Source organism: Sarcophilus harrisii, chromosome 3 (genome assembly GCF_902635505.1).
Source record: "Sarcophilus harrisii chromosome 3, mSarHar1.11, whole genome shotgun sequence".
NCBI lineage: Eukaryota > Metazoa > Chordata > Mammalia > Dasyuromorphia > Dasyuridae > Sarcophilus > Sarcophilus harrisii.
This window is the reverse complement of record NC_045428.1, coordinates 500,070,117-500,083,649: the sequence shown is the minus strand read 5'-3', so window position 1 is coordinate 500,083,649 and position 13,533 is coordinate 500,070,117. Positions and strand designations below refer to the sequence as shown.

The window sequence follows — 13,533 nt, the reverse complement described above, 5'->3', positions numbered from 1 at the left end:
TTCAGCTCTCACCATCTGAGAAGCCCACCATCTGAGGGAAAGCACAATTAAATGAGAGAGCCCTAGTTTGTATTTCTAGACAAAAGAAAGTCACCTTGTTATGGGCCAGGCTAAGATATCTCAGCTCTGGGAAAGGTGGAGCCCATGTCTGGTTCAGGGCCTTCAACGACTTCACAGGAAGAATTTCAAATATGGGAGGAAGTGGATAGACTTTGTTTGCCTTAAAAGGAAAAAAAAGTCAAAAGTGGCATCTCATGGCAGAAGGATCTGTAGGGGCACAGGGCAGATAGATGCCTCCCAAGAAACGGGGACCCAGGATAGCCAAATCCTAAGCGATGAGACCAAGGAACATGTTAAACCCAAGTCAACCAGCATTTATTAAATGACTTCTGTATATATGTCTGCAATTTACTAGCCCTGTTCTCAAGAGACATTCTTCTATGCATACACATACACAGATAAGTAAATATAAAATAATTTCAGGAATGAAGAAATACTAATAATTACAGAGATCTTTGCCCAAAAGACATTTGTTAAATTATATCTAAATAAACTGAACCAAGATATCTTGTTCTGCCCCTAACAGTGACATGGGAGCTGTCATGGTGAAACTTATGCATAGACTTGGAAAGTCTGAGTCAAATTGGACCCAATCTAGTATTCAACACTGGCATAATTATAGAGATGAAGAAACCAAAAGGAAAATTAATCACCTTCTATGAGCTCTGCCTTGCTTAGGCACTGTAGGAAGAGTATTAGATTTGGAAGGACTCAGACTGAATCTTGGCTCTGATATTTATTGGCTATATAACTTGACAAACTCTGGCTCTTTGAGGATATGTATCCTCTGTAAATGCAAGATTTAGATTAGATGATTTCTAAAGTTACTTCCAGCTCTGAGTATTATGATCCTATGTACATAAGAGAAAAATTAAGCAACCTCGAGTTCTAGATTGGTTCTGAAAGGTCCAAATAATTGAAAATCCCAAATAGGCAGAATTAAATGTGCTAGGCTCCAATGAAAATCTCTCCATTCCCTATGTATAGGTGGGGAAATCTGTCAGCTTGTGAAGAGGAAGAGCCTTCATTCACAGCCTCCTTCAGATATTAGTTCTATAGTTTTAGTTGTTAGTCAACTTCAAGGTCAAGTTATTCCTAGATTAGAGCATGATCTCTCTCATTTTCACTTAGGCTCATTTCATTTGCAACCAAGGAAAATGATAATCAGTCTCCCTTTTAAACAAAGTACCTTTCAAATAGGCAACCTAGTATAAAGAGCAGAGCACTGGACTTAGGAGCTATAAGGCTTGCATTCGAGTCCTGTCTCCAACATTTGTAGACAGTGAGAGCAAAGTCACCTAACTTCTCAGAACTTTACTATAATCATCTATAAAAATGAGAGTAATTATTATTACATCACCTACCTTACAGGGTGATTCTGAGGAAAGAACTTTGTTAACGATAATCACTGTACAATGTGAGTAAGATACAAAGACTAATAGCAATTTACACTTATGTAGTATTTCATAGTTATTATTACTATTGCTAGCATTTAATTACACAGCACTTTAAAATTTGTACCCAGCTCATCTTATTCAGTCCTTACAACAATCCTGGAAAGTATTATTGCTATCCCTATTTTTTAAATGAAGAAACAAGGGCTAAGAGATTTGCCCATGGTCACATAACTAAGTGTCTAAGGTAGAATTTGAACCTAGCTTCCTTTATCCACTGTACTACATTCTTTCCAAATAGTTCTATCAGATGGTTACAGCAGGAATTATTATCCCCATTTTATACAATATAAAAATCCTGGGAGGAGAAATGATTTTTGCCTCCGGTCATAAGAGGGTATTGGGCAAAGCCACAGCTGAAACCTAGGCCTTCAAGACTCTAAATCCAGGGCTCTGTCCATTGCATTGCATTGTACTACCTCTTAATATGGTCCTGCCTCAGTTTCCCCTTCTTTAAATACAATGCCTTACAACAACAATATTATATTACCTAGCAGGCAGGGGTGCCACAGTGCATAGAGCGCTGGGCTTAGAGTCAGGAAGACTCCTCTTCACAAGTTCAAATCTGGTCCAAGATATTTACTGGCTATGCTGAGCTTGGGCAAGCCATTTCAACTTGTTTGCCTCAGTTTCCTTATCTGTCCAATGAGCTGGAGAAGGAAATGGAACCCCCCCCAGTATCTTTGTTGGACCCCTAAACAGGGTCACAAAGAGTTGAACATGACTGAAAATGATTGATCACCACCCACAACAAATATTGCTGAGAATTTATATGGTGCTTTAAAGTTTGCAAAATGTAAACATTATCTCATTTTACTCTCAAGATGACCTTGGGAGGTAGGCACTCATTATCCCCCTTTTACAAATGAGGAGACCAAGACTGAGTGACCTGCCTAGGCCATGCAGCTAAAACATAGCTTTAGCTAAAAGGTCTTTTTGAATACAGTCATCCCCATTTGAACTCAGATCTTCCTGTCTCAGGCCCAGCACTTTATCCGCTGTGTCACCATGCTGCTCCTAGAAGGCTTTCTGCTTAACTGGTACCAACATCGTTTTCTGAATATCCATTGGGAAAACAAAACAGGACAGAACAAAAATGAATATCATTCATTATGAATAATCAGAGTTTTCTAAACTTCTCTGTAACTGTTTAGTATTCCTACGCAGCTCCATTAATTTATGTCATTGCCATTATCATTAGAGAGACAGTATGACATAGTGAGCAATGGTAGCACCCTGCAATGGGGAAAACAGCTTGGTTCATTCCCTCCTCTATTAAGTATGAGCTTTGTTGTTCAGATGTGTCTGACTCTTCCTGACCCCATCTGGTGTTTTCTTGGCAAAGATACTGGGATGAATTGTCACAGAGAAGGCAAGCGAGACAAATAGGGTGAAGTGACATGCCCAGAGTCACAGAGCTTGTAAGTGTTTGAGGTCAAATTTGAACTCGGGGAGATGAGTCTTCCTGACTCCAGACCCAGCACCCTATCCACTGTGGCACCACCTAGCTGCCCTTAAGTACTAGCTATATGACCATAAATATAAACATAAACAAGTTATTTAGCCTTTCAATGTCCTAGGCATCCCTCAGTATAACTATCGGTGCAGGGATATTAACCAAAATGATCCACAGGTCTGAACCTACCCTCCACTTCATCCCTGCAAGGAAATTATTATTATTATCATTATTCCATGTCTAATTTTACTGATATAGGAAACTTCCAGTGAGGATACTTCTTCCAAGTCTCTCATTTTGAGTTTCTTGATTTATAAAATGGAAATAATGAAAGTACTTCCCTTACTGTGAGAATCAAATCTCTCTCTCCCCCCCTTCTCTCTATATGTGTATATGTGTATATATATATATATATATGTGTGTGTGTGTGTGTGTGTGTGTGTGTGTATAAACACACATATATAGAATTCATATATTATACACAGATATACTCATAAATTTTTTGCAAACATTAAAGAATGTAATATATTAATTATCCCCAATAGTTCTGGCTTGAGGAATTGTCTAGGACCATGAAAAATTAAGTGACTTTCTTAGGGTCACATAGACAATATGGGTGTGAGGCAGAGTTTATACCAAAGTGCTTCTGAATCCAAAGTTGGCTCTCTAGTGATTCCACTTCACTTCTATTATTATTATTATTATTATTATTTACCAACCTAAGTTAAAAGGTTCAGGATTAAATAAGTGGTCTTACCTGGTTGGATGAATATCCAGGGAAAGATGGAAATATCACTTCTGTAACCGGATAAGAAACAAAATCTAAGTTGATTAATGATAATGAAAGAAGGGGACATTCATGTGAAGAAGCAGAGTAGTATGGTATTTTTAATGGCATATACTTGGGACTTGGATTCAGAAGTCCTCAGTTTGAGTTTTATCTCTGATATTTACTAGCTGTATGATAATGGGCAAGTTACTTCCTTTCTCTGAGCTTCATCTGTACAATGTAGATAATAATTATTTCATAAGACTCTTTTGAGAAATTCACCAAATATATTTTTAATTAAAATTTTAAAATAATTAAATGATTACCACATGGAAAACACATTTTTAGAATGCTCTGTAAACTGCAAAGTGCTGCAGGAATGGGGACTGGTATTATCTATGTTGAACTTCAAGTTGACAAAACACTTTCCAAAGTCGTTCTCTTATGCTTTCCCTCCTTTTGAGAAGGAGGCAGGGCAGGGCAGGAGTCATTATCCTCATTTGAAAAGTGATTTGTCCAAGGTCACACAATGATGGCCAGACTAAAAGCAAGATCTTATAATTCCAAAGTCCAGGTTTTTCTTTTCATTACACTGATACCTGAATGCTTGGATAGATCCATGATTCCATCACTATAGATACCCCTTCTAATAACACAGATCACAGCCTCTCCAAGCTTTTTCATCCCAGGAAAGCTCTGATGGGAATCTTTCTGTGGCTCTCATGATATCACATGGGTGCCAAATGTATCTGGGCTCTATTTGGCATTGAAAACTCCTCAAAACCTTGCTCCCTACTACCTTTCAGTCTTCTTATTTGTTATTCCCCAACATATATTCTTCAATCCAATGACACTGGCTTCCTGGCTGTTTCACAAACAAAAAACTTATCTCTCAGCTCCAGGTATTTGCTCTACCTTCCATACCTGGAATGCTCTCCTTCACTCTGACCACTGACCTCCTTGGCTTCAAGTCCCAACTAACAACCTCACCTTTTGGAATCCTTCCCTAATCCCCTTTTAATTGTAGTGAATTCCCTCTTTTACTTAAATCCTTTCTGTCCTGTATATATGGTTGCTTTGTATATTATTTGTTTACATGTTGTCTTCCCAATTAGATTGCAAGCTCCCTAGTGCTTAACTCAGTAACTGGCACAAAGTCCACACTTAATAAATGTTTGATTGACTGATCGGACCATCCATTAGCTTCCTCTCCCTTTTATGTAATGAGTGGCTCACCTCCTTTCCCAGTATACATCTCTTTGATGGTACCTCTTATGTTGCTTTGTGTGTGATTTATTGTCAGAAATGTCTGCAGCCAATTTACACCCACCATGCATCTCTCCCAGGCCCTTTGGGTGACCCACATCTTGAGTATTTGGATATAGCGCTGTTCCACTGTGACAATCCATTTGGATTGGCAATCCATTTGCGGCAATCCCTTTGTTGAAATCCATCTGGATATGGCAAGATGGACTTTTGTTTCGGGTTTAAGTTCAGCATTGTTGAAAGCTCTGCTTGAATAAAACTAGAGGTGGAATAAAATCTCTGAGAATACAATGTACCCACCTGTCCGGTCTACATCCCTTTTCATCGATAATATGGCATAATCTGGTTGTCCTTTTCCCGACTTGCTTTCCAAGAAGGCCCCATTCATACCTTGTGATAGTTTTTGTTTGGGGTTAGTTTCTTTCTGGGAACCATTCTTCCCTTTGGTTGATTCATCACAGTACTTGGGCAACTGAACTTGCTGCAGATATGGAATCCGGAAAATCTTGTTTTGTTCCATGCTTAATTTCTTTAGTCTTGAAAGAGAGGGAAAAAAAGGAAACATAATAATAATAGAAATAGTGTGGTTCATGAGCAAAAATGTTTGTGGCAGCCCTTTTTTATGTGGCTAGAAACTGGAAATTGAATGGATGCCCACATCAATTGGAGAATGGCTGAATAAATTGTGGTATATGAATGTTATGGAATATTATTGTTCTGTAAGAAATGATCAGCAGGGAGTGAAATGAGCAGGACCAGGAGATCATTATATACTTCAACAACAATACTATATGATGACCAGTTCTGATGGACCAGGCCATCCTCAGCAATGAGATCAACCAAATCATTTCCAATGGAGCAGTAATGAACTGAACCAGCTATGCCCAGAAAAAGAACTCTGGGAGATGACTAAAAACCATTACATTGAATTCCCAATCCCTATATTTATGCCCACCTGCATTTTTGATTTCCTTCACAAGCTAATTGTACAATATTTCAGAGTCTGATTCTTTTTGTACAGCAAAATAACGTTTTGGTCTTTATACTTATCGTGTATCTAATTTATATTTTAATATATTTAACATCTACTGGTCATCCTGCCATCTAGGGGAGGGGGTGGGGGGGGTAAGAGGTGAAAAATTGGAACAAGAGGTTTGGCAATTGTTAATGCTGTAAAGTTACCCATGCATATATCCTGTAAATAAAAGGCTATTAAATAAAAAAAAAAAAGAGAGAGAGAAATAAAACCAATATTTTACCAAAAAAAAAAAAAAAAAAAAAAAAGAAATGATCAGCAGGATGATTTCAGAAAGACCTGGAGAGACTTACAGGAACTATGCTGAAATGAAATGAGCAGAACCAGATTATCATACACTTCAACAATAATACTACATGATGATCAATTCTGATGAACATGGCTCTCTTCAACAATGAGATGAACCAAATCAGTTCCAACTGTTCAATAATGAAGAGAACCAGCTACACCCAGAGAAAGAACTCTGGGAAATGAGTGTGAATCACAACATAGCATTTCCAATCCCTCTGTTTTTGTCTGCTTGCATTTTTGTTTTCCTTCTCAGGCTATTTTTATCTTATTTCTGTCCGATTTTTCTTGTGCAGCAAAATAAATGTATGGATATGTATACATATATTGTGTTTAATATATACTTTAACATATTTAACATGTATTGGTCTACCTGACATCTAGGGGAGGGGGTGAGGGAAAGGAGAGGAAAAGTTGCAACAGAAGGTTTTACAAGGATCAATGCTAAAAAATTACCCATGCATATATCTTGTAAATAAAAAGCCATAATAAATAAATAAATAAAATATTCTAAGGGATGGCTTTCTGGAAGCATGAGGTAAAGTATAGAGGGGAAATTTAGCTGACTAGAAAATTGAAGATATCAATAAAATCTCTTCTAAAAAAAAGAAATAGTGTGGTACACTGGAAAAAATTAATCACCCAGAATATCTGGGTGCAAAATGTGGCTCTGATACTTATCTGCCCAAGAACTGATTTAATGGTTCTGATCTGCAGTGTCCTCATTTGTAAAAAGGAGATAATACTATAATAGCTGCTTCACAGAATTCAGGGCTGTCATGAGGAGGGAACTTAAAAACACTACAAATATGCATCTTTATTATGGAATATTAACCCTTTTATTCAGGAATACATAGGGAGCACAGGACTTGGGATTAGAGAACCCATATTGAGTCCCAGTTCTGCTACTTACTGTTACTTTGTAACAAAACATTTTATGTCTGTAGGTCTCGGTTTCTTTAGTCATGAAATTAAGGCCATTTTTTGCCTTCTTCTGGAATTGAAATTTTATTCTTGATGCTTGAGATTTAACTTTTTTGGCTGTTATTATCCCCTGCTGGCTCATAAGTGTGTTACGTAGTAGGAAAAGGCCATAATTGGAGTCAGAAGACTGAGGTTCAAATCTTGGCTCTGCTCCTCAATTCTACTTAATTTTAGTAATTTTCGTAAGACAGTTCAGTTTATCTGAGTCTCAGTTTCTCCATCTATAAGATGAGGTGTTTAGATAAGACTATCTTTCTATGTTACATCCTAACTCTAACTTAGCCATGTGAGCTTGAGCGAGACACTTTGCCTTTTCAAGGTGTTTAAATGATGAACATTTGGGACTGGATTTGGAATGCTAAAATTCTTCCAGTTCTAAGTTCGAATAGAATTCCAACAGAGTGATCTCAGCCTTAAACTGTGGCTGAGACCTTCCCTTGGTGACAGCCAGGGAAGACAGCAGGAGGGGAAGCTGTTTCAGCAGTTGTCCTATAGCAGTCAGCATTACCTTCTGAGTCCAGCCAGGCTGGCAAAGCAGCTGGGGTGAGAAAGTTTGTTGTCATCTAAGATTAGTGTCTCCAGAGCTTGGAACCTTAACATATAACGCTTGGTGGTCAGGCGGATGACAGAAAGGTTCCTGTGAAGGAAAAGATTAGGAAGGATCACTGATTCAAGCAGGAAATGCATGAGGGGGGTGATGTTCACGGACCTTTGAACCAGCCCTGTCGAGATGTCAGAGGATCTGGATTTGGATCTTTGTCCTGACACTTTGTGACCTTGGATAAATCTGTTCCCTTTTCTAGGCCTCAGTTTCCTTCCCTATAAAATGATAGAATTGAACTGAATAATCTGCAAGGGCCTCTCAGCTTTAATTCCTATAATTTTATGAATAAGTTTAGAAATTTGACACCAGTTCTGTGATAATTTGATTACATCATAAACCATAAGACACTAAAAAAAGAACCAAAGGAAATGTATTAGATGACTCTTCTAAGGAGGAATAATGCAAAAACATAGACAAGAATAACAGAGGAGAACTATATCGTGGATGGGATATGGATGTGCTGGTACATAGTATCCATACACTGAGATCCCATGTGATGCTACACAATTCAATGCACTCTCAGGCCTGGTGAAGGCAAGTGGATATCACGTCACCATCTCTTCACTTATACTGGGCTTCTCTATACTACTAGTCATTTTTGTTATAGCTATTCCTGTTCAAAGGTGACTCTAACTGGAAAGGAACAGAGATACAGAATAAGTGTTGAGTTGTTCTGCTGTCATTATCTTCACCATCATTATCTTAACTACCCCTCCCAAAGTCAGTATCCAATCTTGAATCCCATTCCACCAAAACTCAATCCCTATGAAGCCAAATTTATCTGCTTATGTTAGGTTCACTAGCTTACTATATATATGTGCTTTGTATCTTTTTATGTAGACATTGGAGGTCACAAGTTTCATTGCTGTTTTTCTTCTTAGATATTTTCTATGAATTCATGACATCTTTTTCTTTTTGATACTTGCTATTCTTTACTGTAGAAGAGCTGATTAAACTTTTGTGGGCAGGTTTTTTTTCCTTTTCCTCTTCTTTTTTAATTATAAATTTCTCATTATATTTGCAAGGCTCCCATTAAATATAATTGTGCTACCTTTTGTTAGGTGAACACCACACCTGGCCATGAGTTCATCAATTTCCATAAATCTATACTCCATTCACAAATATTCTCTTTCCAACCAGCTGTTCACATCCCAAATATGGCTTTCTCTTGTGGGAGTAGTGAAGAAAGCACTGCTGCCCACATCCCTAAGGTCTTTCATTTCTTGCTGAAGATTTTATAATACTTGTAAATGATTCTTAACTTCCTTTCACTCAAATCATGGAAGCAGATGATGTTTATCAGGTTTGATAAGTCTTAGGAAGCTTAGATACATGCCCTAGAAAACAGCAGATCTTTTTTTGTTGAGTATGTCAGGTTCTTAAATATCTGGCTCAGGTCACTTCAACAGCCACGCTTCTTTTTCTGTCCATTATTGGATCTTATTATCTAGATGTACCTGTAATTCCATTTCATTGCTTGGAGCACATACACTTCCTCCAGAGATTCCTCCAGCTTCCATATTTGCAAGAAGACTCTCATAATTAAAAAAAAAATTTAATTTAATTTTCAATTAATAAGCATGCATTTCTCTTCCTCCTGCCCATCCATTGAAAAAGAAGAAAAAGGGGGGGGGGAGAGCCTTGAAACACATACAAGCAATATATAGGCAAGTCGAATAGATTTCTGCCCCGAGCAGGTCAAAATAATGTATATCTCAATCTGAATCTTGAAGTCAATAGCTCTCTGCCAATAAGTAGACATCATGCTTTCTTCACCATTCTCTGTAATCATGGTGGATCATTGCATCAGAAATTTTAAGTCTTTTTAAAGTTGTCTTTACAATTCTGTTCTGGTTCTTCTGGTCTTGCTCACTTTAGTCTGTACTGGTTTATACAAATCTTCCTTAGTTTCTCTTAAATTATTTCTTTCAGCCCAATAATATTCCATGTACCATAAATATGGTACACTGCCATTCAGGTACCATAATTTGTTCAGTCAATTCCAAGTCAATGGGCACTCCTTTAATTTCTGGTTCTTTACCATTACCAAAAGAGCTGCTTATAATAATTTTGTACATATGGGTTCTTTCTCTCTTTTTTTGATCTCTTTGGGGTTGAATAGGCCTAATAGTGTTATCACAGGCTCAAATAATGTGTATAATTTTTTAAGGCATAGTTTCATATTGCTTTAGACTCATTCACAGCTTCACCTGTGTATTAAACATGCCTGCTTGTTTCCCCCCATAGGTCTTCCAACATTTGTCATTTTCCTTTTTTGTCACCTTTACCAATCTGATGAGTAGCTTTAATATGCATTTTTCTATTAGTGATTTGAAACATTTTTATATGTCTGCTGATAATTTGGATATCTTCCTTTGAGCACAAAGTTATACCCGTTGACCATTTATCAAATGGCGAATGTCTTTCATTTTATCATTTAGAATCAATTCCTCATAAATCTTGGAAAATAGAGCTCTATCAGAGAAACTTTCTATGAAGAACCCCTCCTTTACTATTTCCCTTTTAATTTTAACTTTAGTTTTGTTTGCACAAAACATTTAAAATTTTATGTTATTAAAATTGGCTGTATTATCTTCTTAACCCTGTTAATCCTCTGTATGACTCTTTCTTTACCCAAAGATCCAAAAGGAAATTTCCTTTTTGTTTCTATAGTTTATGATATAATCTTTTAAATCTAAATCATAAATTTATTTGGAACTAATTTTGGTATATATTGTGAGGTGTTGGTCTCAACTTGACTTCTGCCTGTTTTCTAGTTTTCTCAGCAGTTTTTACTGAACTGTGAGTCATAGTGTCTAGAGTTTTGAAATTTATCAATACCAGATTATTATATTTGCTTCTCTGTGTTATGAACCTAATCTGTTCCAATGATTTACCTTTCTTTTTAAAAAATACCTAATCATTTTGCTGCTGATTGCCTGTAGTTAAGTTTGAAACCTGATATTTCTAAACTATTTTCCTTACTAATTTTTCATTATTTCTGTCAAAGTTCTTGACCTTTTGTACTTCCAGATGACTTTCATTGTTATTTTTCTAACGATCCTTTGGTAGTTTGATTGATATGGCATTCAATAAATTAATATAGATAGCATTGTCATTTTTTATTTTATTGGCCTGACCTATCTATATCCAAATTGTTGCCAAGATCTATCAATTTTATCTTTGGAATCTCTTTTGAATATATCCTCCTTTTCTCCTCTGACATTACCATCACTCTGGTGTTGGTGCTTCAAGCTAAGATTATTGCAAAAGACTGCTTGAGGAAGGTGGGGACGAGGTGGATCTCTGCCTGCCTCAAGTCTCTTTCCTTTCCAGGACATCCTCCATTTAGCTGACAAAATTATTTTTACTAAAACACAGGTCTGACCAAGTCATCTCTTCATTTACTATAGCTCCAATGGCTCCCTATCATTTCTAGGATGAAATGCAAAATTCTCTATTTGATATTCAAACTCTTTCATAACTTAGCCCCCAATTCCCTTCCAACTTTCAGTCTTTAACACCTTAACTCTGTATCCCCCACTCCACAACACACTCTTTTGAGCTAGTGACAGTGGAATCTTTGCCATCCATCGAATAATCATCATTTCTCCTTCCAGGCATTTTTTCCTGGCTGTCATTCATGTCTATAATGCTCTCCCTCTTCATCTCTGCCTCCTGGCTTCCCTGGTTTCCTTAGAATCTCAGATAAAATCCCTTGTTTCTATAGCAAGCCATTCCCAATTCCTCTCCCTTTTCTTGTATTCATTTTTTAAACTTTAAATTTTTATTTTGATATTTTTATTTCCCCATTATATGTAAAATAATTTTTTATTTGTTTTAAAAACTTTCAGATTTTCTTCTTCCCCACCCTCATGCCACTTTAAGAAGGCACACATGAAGTTATACAAAACATTTCATAAAACATAAAAAATGTTATGAAAGAACAAAATCCCTCCTCAAAAAAACACTCAAAAAAGTTTTTAAAAAGTATGCTTCATAGCTACACCCAAAGAAAGAACACTAGGAAATGAATGTAAACTGTTTGCATTTTTGTTCTTCTTCTCAGGTTATTTATACCTTCTAAATCCAATTCTCCCTGAGCAACAAGAAAACTGTTCGGTTCTGCACACATATATTGTATCCAAGATCTACTGTAATCTATTTAACATGTATAGGACTGCTTGCCATCTTGGGGAGAGGGTGGAGGGAGGGGAAAAGTCAGAACAGATGTGAGTGCAAGGGATAATGTTGTAAAAAATTACCCTGGCATGGGTTCTGTCAATAAAAAGTTATTAAAAAAAAAAAAAAGAAAGAAAGAAATGACCAGCAGAAGGATTTCAGAAAGGCCTGGAGAGACTTACATGAACTGATGCTGAGTGAAATGAGCAGGACCAGGATATCATTATATACTTCAACAACAATACTGTATGATGATCAATTCTGATGCTCAGTTCTGATGGACCGGGGCCCTCTTCAACAATGAGATGAACCAAAGCAACTCCAATAGAGCAGTAATGAATTGAACCAGCTACACCCAGCAAAAGAACTCTGGGAGATGACTATGAATCATTACACAGAATTCCCAATCCCTATATTTTTGTCCACTTGCATTTTTGATTTCCTTCACAGGCTAATAGTACACTATTTCCAACTCTGATTCTTTTTGTACAGCAAAATAACTATTAGGACATGTATGCTTATATTGTATTTAATTTATACGTTAACAGACTTAACATGTATTGGTCAACCTGCCATGGGGGGGAGGGGATGGGGGAGAAAGGTGGGGAAAAATTGGAACAAAAGGTTTGGCAATTGTCAATGCTGTAAAATTACCCATGCATTTAACTTGTAAATAAAAAACTATAATAATTTTAAAAAAGTATGTTTCACTCTGTATTTAGTCACAATTAGTTCTTTCTCTGGGTATGGATAGCATTTTTCATCATGAATCCTACAGAGTAGTTGTGGATCATTGTATTGCTGAGAATAGCACAGTAATTTACAGCTGACCATCCCACAACATTACTATTACTTTGTACAAAGTATAATTCATTTGCTTGAGTTCATGGAGGACTTTTTAGGTTATTCTGAGAACATCCTGCTTATCATTTTCCATAGAACAATAATATTCCATCATAATCATATACCACAATTTATTCAGCCATTCCACAACTGATGGGTATGCCCTAAATTTTTTGTCCTGATCAGAGAGCTGCTATAAATATTTTTATACATATAGGTTCTTTTTCTTTTTTAAAAAAATTTCTTTTGGGATTCATGCTTAATAGTGGTATTGTTAGGTCAAAAGATATGCATTATTTTTTAGCTCTCTGGGCCTTGTTCATATCTTTTGATCATTTACCAATTGGGGAATGGCTCTCATTTTTTAAAAATAAATTTGACTTAGTTTCCTATATATTTAAGAAATGAGTCCTTCATTAGAGAAAGTTGCTTCAAAATTATCTTTCCACTTACTACTGTTAACTGTATTTCCCCTATGCATTCTATTCTCTCTCTCTTTTCAACCTACCCTCCTCAAAAGTGTTTTGCTACAGACCACAATTTCCTTCATTATATGCTCTATTCTATCACCCTCCTCCTCTTCCCATATGA

At 36.6% G+C, this 13,533-nt stretch overlaps 1 protein-coding gene across 3 annotated transcripts in view; it reads right to left on the bottom strand.

Annotated features, from left to right (window-relative positions):
* XRRA1 (X-ray radiation resistance associated 1) overlaps positions 1-13,533 on the bottom strand; it is a 122,644-nt gene that overhangs the window by 17,094 nt on the left and 92,017 nt on the right. For all 3 annotated transcript variants that reach the window (XR_004233244.1, XM_031961397.1, XM_031961398.1), the window contains 4 exons: positions 7,822-7,950; positions 5,306-5,541; positions 3,728-3,768; positions 95-220 (listed from right to left, as the gene is read on the bottom strand). Coding sequence is in view for 2 of the 3 variants with exons in the window: in XM_031961397.1 (XP_031817257.1) it covers positions 95-220; positions 3,728-3,768; positions 5,306-5,541; positions 7,822-7,950 (532 nt within the window). In the remaining variant the exon portion in view is untranslated. The remainder of the gene's footprint in view (positions 1-94; positions 221-3,727; positions 3,769-5,305; positions 5,542-7,821; positions 7,951-13,533) is intronic.